Source organism: Embiotoca jacksoni, unplaced genomic scaffold, assembly GCF_022577435.1.
Source record: "Embiotoca jacksoni isolate LCO1_2020_lvr unplaced genomic scaffold, fEmbJac1.0.p SCAF_10, whole genome shotgun sequence".
NCBI lineage: Eukaryota > Metazoa > Chordata > Actinopteri > Embiotocidae > Embiotoca > Embiotoca jacksoni.
Window position 1 is genome coordinate 3,888,055 of NW_027185230.1, and position 22,650 is coordinate 3,910,704.

The 22,650-nt window shown below is 40.7% G+C and overlaps 1 protein-coding gene across 2 annotated transcripts in view; it reads left to right on the top strand.

Annotated features, from left to right (window-relative positions):
• The first annotated feature begins 19,670 nt into the window (after positions 1-19,670).
• The window catches only part of LOC138205798 (leucine-rich repeat transmembrane neuronal protein 4), a 107,137-nt gene continuing 104,157 nt past the window's right edge, over positions 19,671-22,650 (top strand). Inside the window, exon 1 of one of the 2 annotated variants that reach the window (XR_011178905.1) lies at positions 19,671-20,498. Coding sequence is in view for 1 of the 2 variants with exons in the window: in XM_069162060.1 (XP_069018161.1) it covers positions 20,495-20,498 (4 nt within the window). In the remaining variant the exon portion in view is untranslated. The remainder of the gene's footprint in view (positions 20,499-22,650) is intronic. The other variant, XM_069162060.1, reaches the window with a different exon arrangement.

Genomic DNA, 22,650 nt, shown 5'->3' on the forward strand with positions numbered 1-22,650 from the left:
CATCTATAGTAGATGGTTTAAATGTCCAGTAATCTATACCGACACAGGAAGAAGTGTATTATTTGTGTCACAGCCTGAGGATTTATTGGTAGGTTTTGTATGGCACAAAGACACGTAGCATTAAATCCTTTAATCCATATCTTCCCAGCATGTTTTCACTCAGAAACATATTATTAAAAATGCTATTTTTAGAGCCTGTACCCACAGTTACACCCTCAATGGGCATTATGTGTGCAATACTGATAAACAAACAATTGAAAAATATATTAAAAACACAGAATCTAAATTGTGTTTCTCTGGAAAGGTGCAGTTCACCTTTTCAAATCACGATCTTCAGAGGTGATCTTTATTCTCAGTTTCTGCTTTATTGGTTCAAAGATGACTCTTGAGATGTTGAAAGGTGGAAGTTCTCAATTCACTTTCACAGTTTTGTTTTTTTTTCTCAAAGGCTCAGACCGGGAAATGTCACTTTCTTTTCTCACCAAGACCTGACCTTTTATTCTCCCAGCCTGTCTCTCCTCTGAGTTTTCTATTACCCAGCTGGAGATTACTGAGGTTTCAAACCCACAAGAAAAATATTTCTCCAACAAGTTTGTGTTACCATCGTGGGTTCCTCGGACACAAATCACACTCCAGGCACCGATCTCAGTTCAAGGAGTTTATTTTAACCGTAGAGCCACCTGCCACCGTGCCCGCGCTCTCCTGCCGTGCCTCCGAACGCTGGTCACATCTCTTTGTCTCCACACCTGAGGAGCCTCCTTGTACCGCCGCGCTCCAGTGTCTCACTGCTCACTTCATAGGAGAGAGACAATCAGTACAAATCCAGCTCAGTTGGGCTAATTACACCTTTTCCCGGCACCGTTCCCTGAACCACTCCCCCACTTTATCCCCCCTGCAGCTGAGCTAAACCACACCCCACCACCACGACTTCCACTGTCACCACAGCCATACAGAGAGGCTGCAACCAGGGTTGTACGACAGATTTTTTTTCCAAAAGATTGAGGATCAAAGTTGCAAGATAAATCGGTGTTGTATTCTGTTAATAGAAGGAGATGGTAAAGAAGAAGAGGCAAGACAGTATCAGTCATTTCAGCAAGTGCTGAAAGTGTCAGAGGTATTTAAATGGATCAACCAAACAGCAGACTTTAACTTGGGGAAAAAACAATTTGTTTCATGTATTTTTTTTTATTTATTTGGAGGACTTCTTTCTTTAGTCACACTTCCTAAACTGTAACCCTTATATTCCACATACAGTGCGTGTCAATGATGCCGCGTGTGTGATGCTATATTGTTCTGTCCTTCTCGTGGCTTCACATCCCGATGGGAAGTGTCAAAGAGGCATTCGCAGAGTGTTTTGGTCTGAGCTGATTTGGTCATTTTCTTCCCCCGATTTTTGAAAAGCTTTTCTGACCGATTGACTTCTGGCTGGGTGCCACCTGTTTTGACATTGACATAGTGTTCTGATGTACGATTAGGAGGCTTCACAAGATGTTCTATTTAGACAATTGACCGACTCTTTGTTTTTCTCTGTCTGACTTCAGCTTGTTGCGATCTCCGGCCAAATGTTTTTATCAAAAATAGATTCTGCACACTTGACTTGAACGGCGGCGATCAGCTCCGGTGGCTGTGTTGGGAAATAGCCTTACGTTTTGAACTGCCATAGCCGTGGACGGAGACATCTTTCTTTTTTTTGTCTATTCGTTCCTACCTTCCTCTCTCCCTTGTTAGTTAACAGGTCTAAAGAACATCTTCATGGAATTCTCTCAAATTTGGCATAAATGTTTATTTTGTCCGATAGGCTTTTTGGGTCAAAATTTAAAGGTCACAGCAACCTGTCATCATCCCATCATTATGATTTCAATATCTCAAGAACATGTTTTAGAACGTGTAACTTCTTTGCAGCAACATTCATAATTGAAGAAATTTCTACTGTCATGGCTACAAACTTTGTGTTCTATCAAAATCAGCTTTATAGGCCAAGCATGTGAACACATACGTTTTTCCTTTAAAACCTTCGCCACAAATATTTCATGAGTCTGGACAGATATGGATGTAAACTGCAGGTTGAAGTTGAATTCTATCTTATTTTAACAGTTGGACTGACCTTAATAATCGCATGCTTGCATTTAAACCTGAAAAAAAAGAAATCCCACCAGTCATTCCATGGCTTGTAGAATGTCAGGTCTCCAGACATTATCACTCAGAATTTTTAGGATCTCATTACAGTCTGAACTTCTCCATGACTTCATAGAGACAAAGAAAAAAAAAAAAAATCACATCGCTGTTGCTCTAATATTCAAGAGGATTTGGCCAACCTTAACAAAATATTGCTGATAAAAAAAAATAAAAAAATCATCCAGCTATACCACCCTTGCACACACATACTATCTTAAAGGATTTATTTGATATAAATGTTCACTGTAATCCCAGTGATCACAGCTGTAGTGTGAAGTACAGGTGATAATGCTCTTATCCAGTAGATTGAGGTCAGATTAATAGGCGTTAGAATGTACCAACACGCTAAAGTGGATATTCCAATAGTAACACATTTACCCAATGCAAACAATGTTACCGAAAAATAACCAACATAAAAACTGTTGTGCAACTTAAGTCTGTGAGCCTTGTGTTTGTCTGGAAGGAACAATTAACCTCTGAACTTCTAAACCTCACCGTATGTTCAAGGGTCCATGCACTTAATCTTCTCTTGTTTTACTCTTTTCGAAGAAGTATTTGACCACTTCTGTATTATTGATACAAACTGGTTCATTACAGAGGGCTGTGTGCTGTGAGTGTTGTGTTGATACATCTAAGGTGGGCTGTTTCTGTTAACCCTTACCTGTGCCTTAAACGGGTCACCACTCTGGGGAGGTGATTATTCTCTCGCCTGGTTAATGGTCCTTACTGACAGCACTTAATGAAAATTAATGGCCGGCTTCAGGACGCCATGCGCACAAATAGGGCAGCAACTGTATTTCCCCCTGCTTTAAAGCTCCCATATTCAGAAAACCAACCTCAGGATGAAGGTTGATAGATTGATACAGATAGTGGTGGCGCTACAGGGTTTACAAAATCTTCCCAGTGTGTTCATGGACTGTGCCAATGTGTGCCTATGCATAAAAGATCGGAAGTAAATCAAACCACCTTGCGGTAATACCCCAAATTTACTTGATGAACCAAAGTCTGGGATGTATTTCTGTCTAATAATAACAAATTTGAGATGCTGGCCAAGCCGCTGATGAACTACCTTGGCAGTATTTTTGCTTCATCATCCACTCATTGGTCGGCCCAGCTGGCTGCTCAGAGAAAGCTACACCCACTAGAGGAGATCATCCTCAGCCTTAAGCCTGTGAGAATCCCATTAATGAGTATTAATGGATGTCTTGGAATGCCGTGATCCCCACAACATGGATTGGATCTGCAGCCTCTTAGCCTGACTCAGTCGCAAAGATTAGGTCTTACCGGATTTAAAGGTACAAACCTTTTACTTACTCCCTGTGACACTGTATTGCCTTCAGCGTTGACAGGTCCCATGTACACAGCTGATACTAAGTTGCACAAAGGCTGTTACTGTTTTGGTTAGTAGATAAGTGTCCTACAATGTGTGGCGTTTATTTAAGCTGAACAAGCTGCTTCTTGTCTTCCGGACAACATTGTTTTTGATGATTATTAGAATTGTAGCTGTTTACTGTAACAGCAAAATTAATATATATATATATATATATATAATATGTAATAACCTGTGTGCTACAACGATTCTCTGTAACTTTCCAGCAGACCTGAAGCACATTATATTTGTGTGAGAAGCTTGCTTAGCTGTGTCTAGTGAAGAGGGAAACAACATATTCTAACGGTAGATCTCCCTCTTCTATGTTTTGACTGCATGTTTTCAGTTACAAATGTGTGACTGTATCTGTATGTGGGGTGAGACTCACCATGCACACTCTGTGATACAGGTTCAAAATTACTAAAATAGCTTTGAACTATACTGGCATGTAAAACACGGGTTGGGGAGGGGGGGTAATTTGTTGTCTTATATCCTTTACTTTATTAATAAAATAATTAAAAAACTTCTCACACATCTCTTGTGAGGCATCAGTAAAATGACAGGGGGAGGGGTTTATGACCGAGTCTATGACCTTGAATAAAACTCTGGGGTTCGAGTGATTATCTAAGATTAAACTGGAGAAGAAGGAAGCTCTTGCTTCTTTAACTGCCTTTTGATAATTCTTCATTGCATCTTTCCAGATCTCATAAAATACATGTAGGCCAGTTTTTTTTTTCCATTTTCTTTCCTTTCTCCTACAGTCTCTCTTGAGTTCTTGGGTGGATTCATTTAGCCAGGGCTGTGGTGTCCTATTTGACTTTTTGACCTTGTAGGGGGCAACAGAGTCCAGGACAGTCTGACAGGTGTGATTAAAAAGGGAGACCAGCTCCTCTGTATCAGAATGTGGATTGAAAGCAGTTAAAGAAGCAGCAGTAAAACGCTCTGAGAATTTGCCACCAGACATGAAGTTAAAAACCCGGCAACGGGCAGGTGAACTGAGATTTGTGGGAGGTTGGGATAACACCACATTAAATAAAACTGCTTTGTGATCAGACACACAGATATTCTTCATTTTTAAGTTTTCAGGGCTGAGATCATTATACAGGACGAGGTCAAGGATGTGACCATTTTAATGTGTGGGTTGCTGTATTGCCTGAGTGAGGTTAAAAGATTCCAAAGTATCCATAAAATCTTTGACAAGAGTCTGAGATGGGCAGCAGAGGGGTGGAGGCAAGTGTCGCGAACCATGGAGCTGCCGATGACCAGGGTGGAGGTGGTAGAATCCACACAGGGTGGAAGACGGCCATCTGGGTCAGACAGTCTGGGCCGAGGGGACTGAGATGGGTGAGAGGGGGTGGGGTGGGGTCTGGAGGGTCCAGGCCTATCTGGATGCACGGGGGCCAGGAGCAGGGTGAGGTGAGTGGGACAGAGAGCACCGGCCCTCATCTGAGGTCAGTACTTTGAACCGGTTTGAGGGCTGGAGAGAAGGGTGACGTGACGAATGTTGTCCTTGTGAACTTGTTCCGTGGCGCCAGGGTACCATCTTCCAGGAGGGGGGCCGGGGGGTGGAATTTGTGGGACCAGTCGGGGTAGGTGAACAAGGGAGATGATGGCAGGAGGACCCTGTAGAGCAGCGTGAGAGGTGGTGCTGGTGGGGATGGCAGCAGGAGGGTCATGAGGAACGGTGTGTGTGGTAGTGATGGCAGAAGGGTCCAGAAGTGGCAAGGTAGCAGCAAACAGAGCAGAATGAAGAGGTCCGAGCCCAGGAGAACCGACTAAAACAGTGCTGTTGAAATTGTCCTGTAATTTGGATTGCTCCTTTAAAATGGCATTTTGCCGGGTTAGCAGCTTGATGTGGCCTTTCAGTTCGATAAGGAGGTCTTGTAAGTGGTTGATCTTGGTACATTTGGAGCAGATAAAAGCACTAGTAGTAAAATCTTCTTCAGGAACGATGACAAACATGTCGCACAGATCACATTTCATAACCTTCGGGTTATCGCTCTCCGAAATTTTTACCTAAACAGGTGCTGTGTTGCTCTTCTAATTATGATTGATTTTTGTGTTGTGCATTCATTTAAAACACTGCATAAATGGCTTAACCGATCTACCAAACAGGTCTGCTATTAAGCGTTCCCCAGGGTTTTCCTGTTTTGCAGATTTAGAGAGGCTTTGGTGAATAATTAGTAAAGTGTAGTAAAAGCGCAGAGAGAAATGTCACATTCAGCAGCATCAAGCCTTTCATTCACATAAAGTAGATGCAAGAACCAGAGCGTAGGGTATATATATGTATGAACATATACTGTACATAGAAAACAGTGTTGCATCCATGAGATGTAAAGGTAAGCAGGCTTGTGTGCATTAGTATGTATGTATGTATGCATGTTCCACCTTCTGTCTCCTGTAGAATTACAGTGTCTTTCAGAAATAACAAATATTTCTATATGTCTGTTTTTTTCTTGTGCTATTCCATTGAGGCCCAGGCAAGATATTGGCAGTCAATACTTGCATGGAGCATCTGAAACCATTGCAATTTATAGGCCTTGTTTTTGCTGATACAGCCTGGCTGTCAAAATCATCAGTGTGTACACAAACAGCGGTCCTTCTGGAGGCACGGAAATGCATACAGAGCAGACACGCCGCACACTGCAAGAATGAGCTGAGGGAAGAATTGAATCCCTCTCTCCGTTTCTCTCGGCCTCTCTTTCTCTTTTCTCTAGCTGTTTATCTTCCCGTCCCTCTTTCAACCCTCAATACTTCATGCCATTCAGAGATTATCTTGTTTTCCTCTTCTTCCACAGCAGCAAACTCCATAAAGCTGGGATTTGTGTGGAAAGCAGTCATTCAAAACCTTTCAGCTGTTTTTTTTTTTTTTGTATTATTTTTTATAAATAATCTATTGCATTAAAGGAAAATAGATGAGATTATGTTGCATATTGCATGGCAGTAGTAAAGCATACAGAAAAAAATTAAAATAAAATAACATTCAAACCATGAAGGGAGAGTTTAGTGTTGCAAGATTCTTGCATCACAAGCAGTCCATTTTCCTGTCAAACTATGGCTTGTACTGATTAAACAAAATCATGTCAGTCACAAGGACTGACATGATTTAGTTTAATGGGTAAATTATTTTTGTTTAAATATATATTTTTCACCTGTTCCTGCCTATGGTGTGTTTATTAGCAAATGGGAAGTGGGAATGTTCCGACCTCCGAGTGGGAAAATACACCTGAACGCCTGTCGAACTGGAAATATCTGACATGGAATGTCAGAGGTTTTTTTGAGCTCAGAGAAGTAGGTTTGACGTCACTCGACATGACAACGTTTGTAGTGAAAGGAAGAGATACGAGGGTGGATCAATAAGTTCACAGACTGCTGCTGTTGTGTGAGCAGAGAGCGCACATCAAAGTTTGTGACAAATTATAGGGGAACAGAAAGAAGCACCAGGGAGACAAATCAGTTGCGTAGACGTGGTGTGGAGCGACAACTGTGTTTTCAACACGTTGCGAGCGGGCCCGTTGTCATGATAGAACCAAAGTGCAATCGTGACACAGTTCCGGTCATGTTTTTGCTCAGATGCCCCAGAACATCACAGTCGAACTCGGTGTTGACAGTCTGACCATTGGGGATGAATTCACAGTACACAGCCACCACATGTCAAAGAAAACCCACCCGGTTGCAGGCCCGACCCGATGTGCCTTTTTCGGTTTTGGACAGTAAAGTTCCGCCTGTTAGAAATGCAACTGTCTCTCAAAACACTTCGCCTGGCTCATTGCTTAATTGCCGTAGGTTTCCTGAAACATTTTAAGGGTCCCCTTAGTCGATTTCCAGAGTTTGACATGAGATTGTAGTTGCGGCCTCAGACCAGTGCTCGCAAAAATGTGTGTAACTGAAGCTGATCAAGCAACACAATTTGTAACACTTACACATTAGGGTTATGCCTTCCTCTTGCTATGTTCACGTCACGTTGTGCAGCACTGTGTGCACGCAAAGGCAGCATGTTTCGTAACTTACTGATCTACCCTCATACTTTCTCAGCGAAAGAATAAGTCACTTTGTGGTTAATTTAGGTAACATTAATTAGAGGTGGGCATTTTGACATTAAACGATACTTTGCAATTTAAAAATGTGTTGTTGCTTAGCTAATGTTACTTTGTTGCAACTGACATACAGACAGAATACAAACAGGTAACTGATCAAACATGTCGTGAGCACTGTCAAATGGGAACTTTCCCAGCTGCCTGAACACAGCACGACACATCACTTACTGTAAATTAATTTGGATTGCCACCATTCTTTTATTCTCACCTACGTATGCCTGTTGTGGATTACTGTAAGCAACATATCCCTTCCACATTTAGAAATCATATGTTTCAATTGGCCACAGTGGATATGCCAAAACCCCTACACAGACAGATAAAATGGAGGTGTGAGATGTTAAAGCTATCAAGGACTGATAAGTCAAAGTGATAAACCCTGCAGTGGCTCCTCCAGTGGCCTGATCTAACATACCTGTTTGTATCAGGCTCCACTGTCAATGGCACACAGTGATTTGATCTCTGCCTCTGGGTCCTGTGATAATTACACTCCTAGAGCATCAATGAGGATTTATTGAGCTTCGCTCCACAGTGCACAAAAGAGCTTGTCCTTAATCTTTGTGGGGTGAGAGCCTTCGACTTGTTAGCAACGTGTGAAAAGCCCCATCGCTTCTTTATCCTTGACTAATCATTTGTGGAAATTAGCACAGAGTGGGTGCGGGTGCTGTGTGAAGAAAAATGTGAAAGTGAGAAGCGCTCGCAAAGTACACGGTCACTCTGCATAACAAACGAGCCGCGCGTGACCACGAGAGGCAAAGGGCAAGGCAGGCGTTGAGTATGGATGGAAACATTTCACTGATACACACAATCTATTGTTTTGCATCTCTCTCTGTGTGTGTGTGTGTGTGTGTGTGTGTGTGTGTGTGTGTGTGTGTGTGTGTTTGTGCTTCTGTCTACGGCAGCATACTGATTTCACTTTCCACTTGAAGGAAGTTTCTTGCCTTCCTACACTGACCTAATATTTCACAATTGAACGTTTCATGTTACTGTGGATTTCAAGTTTTCCGACTTCTACGCGTGTTGGGTTGTGGACACTGCATACATGGATGGATGTATTGAGACTTTGACTCCAGGAGATTATGCTACAACATTTGTAAAACATCCAGAGGAAGTATATATAAAACATAGAGCATATGTCAGAGTACTGCTTCTAGTTGAATGGGCTGACTACCAGCACACATGAAGAGCATATATGAAACTTAGAATTTTGTATTTTAATTGAACGTAAAGGTTCAGGTTATGTTTGGAAAGTGTTTTTCAGTGTTTGACAGTGCCCACTATGCCTGGAGGTGCCTTTAGAGTGTGGGACAACAACTTCAAGTGCAGCATCTGAATGAATATTTTCCACAACGAACAATCGGGATGTCACCTGAAATGCATAATGTGATTGGTTGATGCCTTTATTCACAGTGCAAGAGCTGAGAAAAATTGACCTCCTTCGGTAAAAATGTAAAATGTAGTTTTATTCAAAACAAAATAAAAACGCCTCCACTGTCTAAAGGCCTTAACTCTTAAGTGTTTTCTTCTCATCGTATTAAGTTAAATCATCATCTGACCTGCTTTACAACCTCAGTCAGTAAGACCGTAGTACACATCCAAGGTTCACTAACATTACCTCACAGCAATTCACAGGAGTTTGTATAGAGATTCATCCATCTGATAAAAAGTATTTGCTTTTCTTTAAAATGTAAATAGAGCAGTTATAGACCATGTTGTTTTTCTTAACATCTGTATTATTCAAAATCAGACAGTTGTAGTAATAAAGAGATAATTGTCACCCAACTTGGCAACTCCTTTCAGCTCCCCCGGGCATTTTAACATCTTTGTCTTCCTTTTCATCCCACAACTTACTTTGACTCACACTAACCACTTTCATCGGTGTTGTTTCCTGACACAGCAGGAAGTTGTTATTGTTTTTGGCAAAATGAAGGCTCAGATGTGTTGCCCAGCAGCAGACGGCAGACAGAAAAGGTTAGCAATTAACTTGCAAAAGGTGGTGGTGAGCAAGTGTGAGCTAAAGAGAGTGAATGATGGACATGTTCACCAGGTAACACGACTTAAAATGAAGGCGAACGTTGCTTCTCTGAGTAAGTAAATAAGCATGTTTGCAGCAAGTTCGGGTGATGGCATAGTTTGTTTGAAAGAAGGTGCAGGTTTAAGGTAAAGCTTAGGTTTAGGCACTGGTAGAGGTTAAAGTGGCCTCCAGGGAAATAATTTAAGTCAACAAAATTGCTCACTAATTAGGCTAAACTGTTTTGTATGCTTGTGTCCTTGTGCATCTGCGTTGTTTACTCCCATGACGTCCAAATCTAGGTCAGAGAGAGCTTGTGTTTTGTGCCCTTGGCCTAAGCGTGTGAACTCCGAGGTCTGAGCAAGGTGACTCCCACAGTGTGTAATTAAACAGCAAACTGCCTCACTAAACACGGCGCTGCCCTACTGAGCGCCTCCTCGCTCTGGCATCTGTGCCTGACATCAGACTGGCCTCCTTCGCCCATTTTTCATGGCACTATTCACACTGTCAAAGAAGTCAACAAGCAAACAGGGGGAGACGAGCTGCTCTGTGCCAACAGCCTGACAGGTTATAAGTCAAGAACTCTGGAGCACACAAAGAAAAGTTTGTTTCACCTGAAGTAACACATCTCAAAGAGTCTCATTCCACTGCATCTGCCAGAACAAAGAGGTGCCAGTTATTAGATAGCAGCAAAGAGCACACTTTGAAGAGGGGGTTTATGTATTTATTATGAATAAAAATGTCATGAAATGCCAAAAACAACAGCACTGAAAGAGTGCAGAAAGAGGAAGTGGCCTTTCTCTCAGTTCTCCTAAGGTAAAGGTAGAATAAAAAACCTTATATTATCTAAGCCAAATTGCCAACATGCAGTTGATATCTTAAAATCATACTGGAGAATACACACAATTCAGATTTGTGTAGCCTACAAATGTAAAGGTGCAATATGTAAGATGTGATAGTGCATTCATGTGAATTTTTGTGAAGTGGGAAATTATACCTGAACGCTCATCAAACTGACAATAAGAAAGTGGAAGATTTTCCGGAGCCCTGAGAAGTAGGTTTTAAGTCACTTAACACGGCATCGCTTGTGGTGATGGAAAGAAATGTACAGGTTACAACAGACAACTGTGTGTGTGTTAGCCGAGCATGCTCAGTTTAGTCGCTGGGTTCAATTCGAAAAACAACAGAGCATGAAAATGTGTAGAAATATAGTGTACAAATAATATTAACCTCCTACTTTCCATTTTTTTTTTCTCCTGTGTTGGATGATCTGTCAATTTTCTGACTTCTGACAGCAGAAATAGAGTACATTTTCTGGGGCAGCCATGTTGCCTGTTTATGAATGCTCTAAACTAGGATTTGGGATATTCCTCCTTAAAAAAAACCTTCCCAATTTTCAGCTGCTTGAATGCACATTAAACCCTGATTTGTACTACCACAGTATACGTTAAGAGGTGATAGTGAGTGACAGCGAGGTGGTGTTATTAGACAGAGCAGGACAAAGCTAGCTAGTCAGCACACTAACTTCTGCAGACATCTGTGCAAAACAACAGACATCTTTGGCATAATTCCACAACTGCCGTTTCTTCACACTCTCTAGATACTTTAAGTAAATTATTTAATGTTTTGAGTTAAAAACCTTCCATATAGAACATTTAAGTATGAATGGTGTGTCGAACTATGAGAGAGGCCGAGCAAAGTAAAGGTTTTATTGGTATATTTTGCCCGCTGGAGCTGAAGTTATTAACAGTTTTCAAAAAGCTTTTTAAAGGCAATTGAGTCCAAGAGTTGGGAATATACTTTCTATTTCTATTCATATTTCTACCACTACAAATATGTTTTTTGTTGACTGTTTGACAGTACCATTGTATTTTCTTTAATGTTGGGAAACGGCGTGTGAGGAAATCCTGGCATGGATCTTTGTTCAGAAGCTTTCATGCTTAAAGGGAAAACAGTAACAAAGGCATTTAGAAAAAACCTGAGATGTTCTGCATTCATCGATAGTTAATTAACCTCTGCAGAAATCTTCTTTGAAGCCCGGCCAGGAATTGGCAATGCTGCACATGCTACAAAGCAAACAGTGCAAATTTGAAAACAACAACAACAACAACAAAAAAGGCCATATAAAGTGAGTTTAAAATCAAATACCCTCTCACTGAGCTACAAGTAATGAAACCTTATATTTGTGTGAGTTTGAAAATGATTCTGTGCATTGGTGTTTAACCACAGTCACCCGTATGAAATAGCCTGAGACCATCTGCGATTTATGATTCGCTCCCAGCCTCTGGCAAGCCAGGCTGAATAATTTACATTGTGCTGAGGCCTACGTGCCCAGAATGTCTGATGCCAAAAATAGAGGAATGAGGGGAGAGAGCGGGATGAGGGGACGGAGTCGTACAAGCTACCGCCACTGCTGTCGGGACGTGGCACGGAGTGGGCGTGTCGGGGGGAAAGGGAGCAGGTAGCATACTGAGTAATTGGCCAAACATGCTGAGTCACATGGAAACGCTCTCGTGTGAGCTTTGCTAATCTGTGCGCCTCCAGCGTGTCACCATGACACGATAAACACTATGCGCAGGAAACACTCTCCACTTCTTCTTTAACACTAGAAAGAGACACTCGCACTGTCTGTAATCCACAAGTCAACAATAAAGTTGGTGGAAAGAATGAAAAGCCTTTATTTTATTTATTTTTTTCTCCAACTGTCAAATACTGTTCATTCAGCTCAGATGGAAGTCGGAAAAGGGAATCATCAAACAAACAAATTATTTAACAGTACAAAAACAAAATTGTGTTCGGGACTTTTCAGGAAATCTGTGAGGGTGTGTGTGTGTGTGTGTGTGTGTGTGTGGGCGGAGGGAGGGGGGTTGTGTGTGTGTGTGTGTGTGTGTGTGTGTGTGTGTGTGTGTGTGTGTGTGTGTGTGTGTGTGTGTGTGTAGGCCTGTGATATGTGTACATGATGACCAGAAGAAAAAAAACAGCCTGTTTTCTCACTCTTCTCTGCCTCCTGGCTATAACCTTGGATGGCACTGACTCTTTTACAGGTGAATGCACTTTAACAAAGGTGTAGCCCCCACAGCTCACTGCCCTCTCAACGGCCCCTGAAAACTGCAAGATGGGGAGAAACCAAAAACGCAACAATAACCTTCTCTTTTTTTTTAAACATTTATAGCATGTGTTCATTTAAAAAGGTCACGAGTAAAAAAGTCATTAACACAGCAAGAATTATAGGGAGCAATAAGATACAATATGATAATGGTTAAATAATATCACCTCTCCTGTAACACAATACTGTTTTCCGTTAACATAAATTGTGTCCTTGAGGATACTTTTCTTGTGTCTTTGAACACAAAAGTAAGCAGGCAAACAGCGATTGCATTCTGCGATAATCTTCAGCTTGTGTCAATCAGCCGGCCCTAATCACATTGGGGATTTAATGAAAGTAGAGGACCACAGGCAGCACAAAGTTAAACTGAAGCAGATAAGAAACTCCAGTGGCCTGTAATTGGACCTCATTGATCTGCTGGGTTTATAGATCCTTATCATCTCACATTATGTAAATTCTTCCCTCTCGCAAGAGCATTACCAGACATCCCATGCATCTTTACTTTTGACCCCATATGGTTGTAAAATGCTCTTTGTACACAGGGAATAATGGTCACAGAAGTCATAATGTGAGACTGTGCTCATTCTGAGTATCATTTCCACCTGGTATTGCCAGTAGGAAATCACAGCGCAGCTATGGAAGTTTGTCACCTCCATTTCTTCAAGAAAACAAAACTTGAGCACCTTTTATTTTTTGCTTTCTCTTGTTTTTTTTGGTAATTTCTATTATTTTATTCTCGACATTTGTGTTGAACTGGAGACTCTCTCTTTGCCTTCCCGTGTTCTACCCATGTGAGTTTATGTCCACAGAGACCCCATGGGCAGTTGACAGATGGTAAGGCACTGCCATACACAGATGCCCACCTCTTATCTCTCACATCTTTGCCAAGACAAAACACATGACGCAGGCATGGAATCAGGTGGTCAGGGGAACAGAATCTGGGGAGAGACTCTGAAGTAAGAAAGGCACGCTACAAAAATATAGTGTCGAATCAGCATAATATCATATCTTCAGTATTGTCTGGCAGAGCAACATCATTTTTTTCTTGTGTGCAAGAATATATTTATTCTGTTTATACAAATTCAATAGGTGCCATATTATTTAGATGTCCTGCTTATGGATTTGCAATAGAGAAATAGAAAATAAAACTCTGAATTAAAATTCACTGAAATTAAGGACAAAATACACACATTTCTAAAACACTCTGCCATGGTTTGGTAAATGTTTTTTGGCAGGATATAGAGTATGATAAATTTAGTTGCAAAACCTGCATTACAGTCTTTAAAAACCATAAAGAAATAATCCTGCTCCCTCCGTGTGAGATTAATACAAATAGAAGTCCTTTATCCTGCTTGTTTAACATGCTTCGAGCACTTTACCGGTATCATGTACATCCAAGCCCAAACACCTCAGCCCCAACCTGAGCTGCAGTGTGTGAAACAGCACTCCAGATTGGAAGCCAGCTTGGGGTAAAGGTTAATGGAAGCAACGTGAAAAACAGAGATTTACAACTACCACATCTGCTGCGGCAACCGTGGCATCATAACATTATTTGCACTAAAAACATATTTAAACATAGACGAAAAAAATGTGGGGGGTTACGAGAAAAAAGTTTTATTTTCGCACGACTCAATGTACACCACATAAGCTGTCCCTGGATATTTGCTCGGTGATTCACATTCATAGGTGAACTCGCGAAAACTCGGTTTCAGGTTGAAAATTGCCTTGAGGCAGGTTAAGATTCTGCCAGGCTTAAGATCAGAGGAAATGGAAAAAGAAAAGAACACTAGAGAGAACAAGTCCCAGTCTAATGTGAACACGGGAAGGACAGAGCAGAGCTGTCTCTCACCCTGGAGATAACCTGAATATATCCTCTGTTGTCAGATTTGCTGAGACAGAACACTATTCATTTACACATACAGGTGGGTCATCCAACCATCCACAGCCGTTACATATTTGTATCTATCTTGTATTTATATATGCATTTTTTTTAGCTCTTTCACCCTCTTAAAACCCCAGAAATTAATTTGTAAAAGCATTTATTATCAAATATTTAAGTATCATAATAGTGCCTTGACAGTTAAAAGAAGCAGCATCAATAGGCCAGTACACATATTTCTGTTTGGTTCCCAGCAGATCTACAGTCCTTTAATCATACACATTGAGCCTATAAAGACTATCTCTATTTTGAGACTCTATTTCATGCATTCGGACATTTATTAGACATATAACGCAAGCCATTTCTTGCGATGAATATCACAGAACATGTATAATTCAATGTGCACATTGCACGTCTTAAAAAAAAAGAAGAAAAATAATATAATGAACATAATGTGTATGTAAGCATGTGCAGTATGTCTGTTTCAGTTGATCCTATTAATAGGCTGTGAGAGAGCTAAACAACAATGCCATTGAAATCACTGAAGGCCTCAACATCTGCAACCAGAGAGATTGTTCAACATGTGAACGTTGCTGGGCAACAAACGCAGTTTTAGCCGGGGGAAGAGTGTTTTCGCACATATTACCTTCAAAACTCTATTTTCTCTACTGCGACAAAAGTAGTCATGAGAGTGACCGGCTACTGTTGGTTGTATATTGTAAAAAAAAAAAAAAAAAAAAAAAAAAAAAAAAAAAATCTATTTTACATGAGAACACGACATAAGGGATTTTTTTTGTCCAAGCCTTTTTTCCTCTGTAAGTGTTAAATACTACCTCCTCCATAGACACTTAACTCAACAAGCGATTCATGGGAGAGGTAAAAAGGTGAAGGTAAACTATGCAGTTATATTTCTTGAGAAGAAAAATCCCTGTCTCCCTGTAGCCTGTGGGCTGGCTCTCTGTATCTCCATAACTTCACAGGGTATTAATTGTTTCAGCGCCGTCAGCAGAATGGCCTCTACTTGTTGAACTGAATCCAAAAGTAAAGTCATCAGCCAAATTGCATGGGAGCAGATACAGAGGCTGAGCCACAGAGCAGGTTGCTGAATTGTAAGATGGTGTTGAAGAATATCTGGCGTCTTTTAGTGGTGCTCTGAAATCTGGTAACCAACACATATCAGATGAATGTGTGGTACAATAAATACTCAGTAGGTAGGTTTCAAGGCACATTTCTAATTATCAGGACAGGATTACTGTAAAATTATGAAAACAGTCTTCACTGGTGCAGTCCTAATTGACATTTATATCACAGCCACTCTTACCAACCCGGCTCTATAAAGTAGTCACGGCTTTTGAATACAATATACAATCAGATCAGTGGAGAGTGGTATTTGGTTGGAGTCACATATAAGTAATTAGCTGTGCATGAGTATACATAAATAAATAATATCCTGTACTAGATGAAAAAGCAATTGAGACAGATTTCTACAGTATTATTCTGAAACCCACTTAAAAGGAAGGATTATTTGACATATTTAGCAATATTATTTATTGTTTATCAAAAATAACGATCAAAAACATTTATTGTAAGACGATATTTAATTATGCAGCATTTTAATTTTGTTGCTGACTCAAGTGGTCCTACGGTTGACCTCGACTTACTGTCTCAGAGTTTAAATAGTAGTGTGTATGTTTTTATTCTAATATATATATATACACACACATAGAAACAGTAACATGCATAGGTTTTCAGGTTGTCAGTCCATCCGTCCCATTCTTGTGAATGCCATATCTCAGGAATGCCTGGAGGGAATTTGCTCAGCCTTCCATCCTTATCATTGGATAACATGGTGAAATAATAATGTTTTATATCCAATAGGTCAAAGGTCAACACATTTGTAGCATCTTAATGTTCTGCAAAAGCACTTTTCGGGCTATTATTCAACACCATAAATCAGGGACAGAGAGGGAGACTGTGACCATATTTTACATTTGGTCAGATACTGAATTGGTGACACTAAACTTGGGTGTTGACAGTAAGGATTTCCGTTGCTGTTGGTTTGAAGATGTGTGTGAAGCACTCACGTTTTAAAAAGGGTTGCTTCTTTCCAGCAACATCCAAATTCGAAGCATTATCTATTGAACTTCATTGGCCAAGTGTGTGAACACATAAAACAATGCTTTCAAAGTCTTCACTACATATTGTATGAGTCCAGACAGATATGGACGTAAACTATAACTTGACTGGTTGGGCAAGACATACCCTGAGGCGGTAATTCTATTTCTATTTTTTTTTTTTGTATTTCCAAAGAAATAAGTACAGCATTTTATATTTAAATCATACTTAAGTATGATGTTTTCAATAGACATAAAATAAGCCAACTTTATATTTATTTGTTTTAACCACATCATTTCATATGTTCAAAACCTATTCTTAGGTTACAGTCACTGACACAAACGTCATTTTGAATAGATACAATTTGTATTTTTTTTTTTTGCCCATCAATCAACACTTAACGATCTATAACTACAAAGTGAAAACATTATTTTTTCGAAGTTTTAGAAGAAAATGTATGAAACATCTAAAAATTCAATGATTAACTTACGAAAGCCTTCTGACTCTAAACTCTTTGTATTTTGTAGAGCTCCTTTTGGAAGCAATTACAGCTTTGAGTCTTCTTTGGTGCTGTAAGTCTCAACAACCTTCTCACACCAGGGTTTTATCCTATTCTTCCTGGCATATCCTGACAATCTGGGAAACATATGTGAACTGCCATCTTTAGGTCTCTTCATAGATGTTCCCTGAGGTTTCAGTCTGGACTCTGCCTTTGCCGCTCAAAGACTGTCAGAGATGTGTCCTGAGGCCACTTGAGTATTGCCCTAGCTATTCGGTTTAGTTCACTGTCATGCTAAAAGGTGAGCCACAGGTCTCTGGTCACTGCATTCTGGAGTAGGTTTTGTTCAAGCTCTCCATGTCCCTGCTACTGAGAGTCACCACCACAGCATGATGCTGCAACCACCACACTTCACTATAGAGATAGTATTAGCAAGTAATGAGCAGTGCCTGGAGTTCACCAGACACAGTGCTTGGGGTTCGGCCTATAGAGGACATTTTTTTGAAAACAAATCAGACAATGTTTTTCCTCAGACTCCCTAAATACAGTTTTATATGGCTCCAGTTTGGCTGTTATTTGACTTTTACTCAAAGTGGCTTTTGTCTAGCTGCTTTACCGTAAAGTGCCTGATTGAAAGTGAGCTGCTGAAATGGTCTTCTGTAGCTCTGTTAGTGACGGTTGAGTCCCTGGTAACCTTCCTGAACAAGGACCTCCTTGCGTAATTTCTCAATTTGGCTGGACGGATAACTCTGGGAAGAGTCCTTGTGGTCTCAAACTTCTTCCATTTCCCAATTATTGAGGCCACTGTGCACCTGCTCAAAGGTTGGGAAATTGTTGTATACACTTTATGCCCTGGTCTGAGCCTCACCAAAATGTATCCAGAGGTCTACAAAGAGTTCCTTGGACTTCATGGCTTGATGTTTGTCCTGAGATGCAGTGCAAATTGTGGGACCTTTGTATACACAGGTGTTTGCAAACTGTGCCCCTTTTATTCAATTTACCACAGATAGACTCCAGATAAGTTCTGGAAATATCTCAATAATAACTGAAGGAAACAGGATGAACCTAACTACATTTTAAAAATCAATTCCCTGCGACCATATGGCCAATTTAACTCCATGATCACAAACCTCCCAGACCAACTTCTAACTGTCTTAACTGTTTATATTGGTGCTTTGTCTGTATATTAGTATTTTTTGTATCATGCCCACTGTGTTTGTTTTAACTAACATATTTAAGTCTATATTTTCTATTTTTTATTGATTCAAATTTGCACACTTTGTTTTATTGTCAAGTTTTATTAAGCTTTAATGTATTAGTGTAATTTGCTGCTCATTGCAATCTTGGCACCACTGAAAATGAGGGTATGAGATTTAAATATAGGTTGAATGAATAAACAGTTTGGAGTGCCATAAGAAAGGGTCTTAATGTTTTTGTAAATGAGAGATTTAGATTTTTGATTAAAAAAGAACAAATAATTAAATCTGCAACACAGTAATATGTCTACTATCTAAAACAGCTGTAGATGGCAGTGCATTATTATAGCCACCTATATTCAAAGACAGGGGCAACATAGATTAGTAACCCAGTGCAGATGCATTGCACATTTACAAATTCAGCTTCCTATTTCTTCCTTAAATACATTGAAGCTTTGAAAGGCACCTGGGGTGACGAAGAGGGACACCACTGTCGATTAAGATAACACTGCATTTTTTTTCCCCCAATACAAGTTGGTGCAGAATGTTAAGTAGAATTGTTATTGAGGCGGTTTTCATAATACAGAAAAAAGGATTCAGCACTGGACAGTACCAAGAATCAGCAGGCTTGATTTCATCCACGCAGATGTGCAATTTCAGCACCATGGACAGCACCCGGCAGAAGTTTGTATTGGTTCACAGTATGTGGCTTTGCAATAGGGCCCGCTGTCTCACATACGTCCGTGTATACGTGTTTCCAGCCACAAACAATCATAAGCAAACCCAAACTGTAATTCTAAACGTAAAACTAAAACAGACTTAATCCTCAAACGTTCCTTTATATCGTCCAAGATGCCGCCACTTTCCAAAATGACCCTCATCCTGAAGGTCTAACTCTTAATTTGCGGTGCTCACAAATATGCACGCACACGTATATACATACACAAACAACAACGCCAAAAATAATTCCTGATCATCTACAAACGTATATGTTGCTTTCACTTTCTTTAATGCTGAATTGGGAAAATATTTCTAAAATCATATGTATATCCTTAAATTCAAGCCTATAACGACGGTGTTAAATTAAGAGTCTCTTGTAATACTTGGTTTAGGATTCACTGTGATGATAAATTCCCTTCTTTTTTTTCTGCGGCAACCTTCCTTCAAAACCGTGCCACGATAACATTTAACTCGTGATGCACCCTTGGACGAGCTCCTGGATCGTAGTCTCACCAGAAGAGGGCATTCCGATTCTGCCTGACAAAGTTGCTTTGACATGTAGACGTGATTAACAACAGCGTCATGCTGTATTTCAAAGCGAGCAACAGCGAGAATGAAAGGAACATTGGGATAAAAATTAAAAAAAAAGGTGGATATTTGGATATTTGACTCTCCTGTGACACTCGTTGACAGCGTTCCACAGTGAGGGGGTAACCTAACGATACTTTCCTCTGTGCGCCATGCGCGGATCGGGACTGAGCATCCTTTAGAATAGAGACGCAGAGGTTTACTAGGAATCCAACGGCGGCTCGACTTCACTGGAAAATTACGTCCTGCTTCTTTTTATGCATCATGCCACCGCATTTGTGAAGTTTTGTGACCGGATTTTTGAGGAATATCGATGCGCATGTGAGACTGACATGACTTACTTGGATGTGGCTTCGTTATTGTCTGCGCCTACTGCAGTACTCTTTTTGGCTGTTACTTGAAAAAAAAAAAAAAAAAAAAAAAAAAAGAGAATGATCCTTTGCTGCGAAGACATGGATGGTGAGTTTTGAAGCCGGATTTCTACTATTTCAATCTGGAGTTGGAAGTAAATGACATTCGCCCCGGTTCGCTTGCACGGTTATAGATGCAGAACTAAACCGGATAGCACATCCAGGTCCGGGAGTGTAAAGGGCAGGTGCGCTTTGGAGTCGGCGGCTGCGCGGAGAGACCGGGCTAGTGGATTAGGACGATACCTGTCTGTGGAAAGCGCGTCATGCGGACTCGGATGTCGCGCACTAGAAGCCATTAAAACCTGTAGGCTGGAGCTAACAGATAAGCGGATATGGGTAAGTTTGCTTCTGTTTCCATCTTTTTAATAGCGTAGGCTGTTGCGAAATCTACTACAGCTGTCCTCCCTTCTCATAACACACCACAAAATACAGTGTTTCTTCCGCGCACAACCTGCTTTGAATCGCATGTATGCATAGAAATGATCCGTCTTTTTTTAAAACGCGCTGTTGGAACATCAGCGCGTTGGTTGGTGTCTTGTATTAAGTGGTTCGAGGAGCTTGTAGAATGTGGCTGAAACCTGTGCTGTTGCCTGTTAGTCGCAGACCTGCAATGTGTTTTTCCTCCATTCCCTGGCGGTATGGCTTATTAGAGACTGAGGATACTTGTTTAGTCTTTTTTTTTTTCAACATTGTGAGGTTAAAATATTCGATCTGGAAATCACGAGCAAAGGAAATCAGCCTGTTTGTCTGAGTGGGGACTATCCGCTGTTTTCTTGACTAGTTAGAGTGGCTGGCTCATTGACATGGACAAGAATGCTAATCACGGTAAATGTTGGAAGCCAGTCAACTTTATAAAGCGTGGTCCTGCATAATCATTTGTCTCCTATCCGTACGCACGAAGCCTATTGTCCAGTTGCAGCGCGGTGCTAACGCCTCCCCAAAAAACTCTTCTGTGCAGGTTTTGCTCAGCAGACTAATTCCCATTCAGGAAACCCGTCGTATTCTGCACCTGCTATCAAGAGGCACTCTCCGAACCGAGCATTGAACTGTCCGTTAATGTATCGATACTCTGCGTGCGTGAGTGTGTGGTTGTGTGTGAGTGCGCGCCTCTCCTTCAATAACGCATGATCATATATCTGTGTCTGCGCGCATGCACGTTTTATCCCATCTTGTTCTCACTTCTAATTAAAATTTGCCATTCCCCCCCCCGTTCTGTCTCCCGTACGCGTGCGCAGTCATCCACTCGTAACCCCCACCAACCACCTCATCAGCCCCCCTTTCACTTTGCCCCCTTTCCTTAACTGTATTGTGTTTTGTATTTTGTCACCCTCTTTTCCACATATTTTTCTAATTGTCCAATGCTTGTTCTGTTGCTCCAATATTAGTGTGTTAGGTAGCCTAATCTTCTCAGCCATCCTTAACTAGTATACAGATGGCCAAGTTCACTGGTGGTGCTGTGCCATTAATTGTGAGACCGCATGATATATCGACCCACAGCAGGTTACTGCACCACATCAATATAAGCTACAACGGCACACAAAGCCATACAGCACACACTGTGGGAGCTCAGATGCATTTCAGGTGCACTGCAAAAAGAGTCAGATTTAGTTTCTTATTTCTGAATTTAATAATGGCATTTGTGTCAGTGACTGTTACCTAATAATAGGTTTTAAACATATTAAAGGATGTGGTTAAAACAAATAAATATAAGGTTGGCTTATGTGATGTCTATTGAAAACATTACATTTAAGTATGATTTAAATGTAAAATACTGTACTTATTACTCCACTGTCTTTGGAAATGAATTTAATACCTGAACTGCAGTCATGCCTTCAAACCAGGTGCACAACCCCCCCTGCCCTCCCCCCATACATTTTTTTTTTTTTTTTTTAACTTCTCTAAACCACATAGCGTCGTGCTTTTGCTCACAATTTGCTGATTACACGGGGATGCAGTCTCAGTTGTCCACCAGTGTAGCTGAGTGCGATGCTCTTCATTAACAGCATGCAATGCACTTATGTTTCACGGACCATATCATTAGAGATCTGCTGCTCAGGAAGGGAACAGTGGGGTAAGGACGGTAAAAAGCTACAGCTGGAGATGCAGTTACAGAACTTTAGGATAAATTTAGAGTGCAAATGGCATTTCGCACATCGTCTCTGCATCTGAAAAAAAAAAAAGAAATTTGCTGGGGGAGGAAAAGAATGACCAGCTGTCTTCAAAAATAGGAACTAACATGGTGTGAATGTTAAACTCAGACTTATATTTCCATGTCTTGTCTGTGTGTTAAGAGTAGCTCAATATAGGCAACAGATGGGTTTCTGCTGGCCCAGCAGCATCCAACAGGCAGTTTTTTTTTTTTTTTTAAATGTCAGGTGAAACAGGTGAACAGAGGAGATTAAAGGGCTCTTTAAGGGCAATATCTGTGTTTTTTTTTTTTGTTTTTTTTTATGAACATTTTCCTATTTTAAAAGTATAAAAACATCAA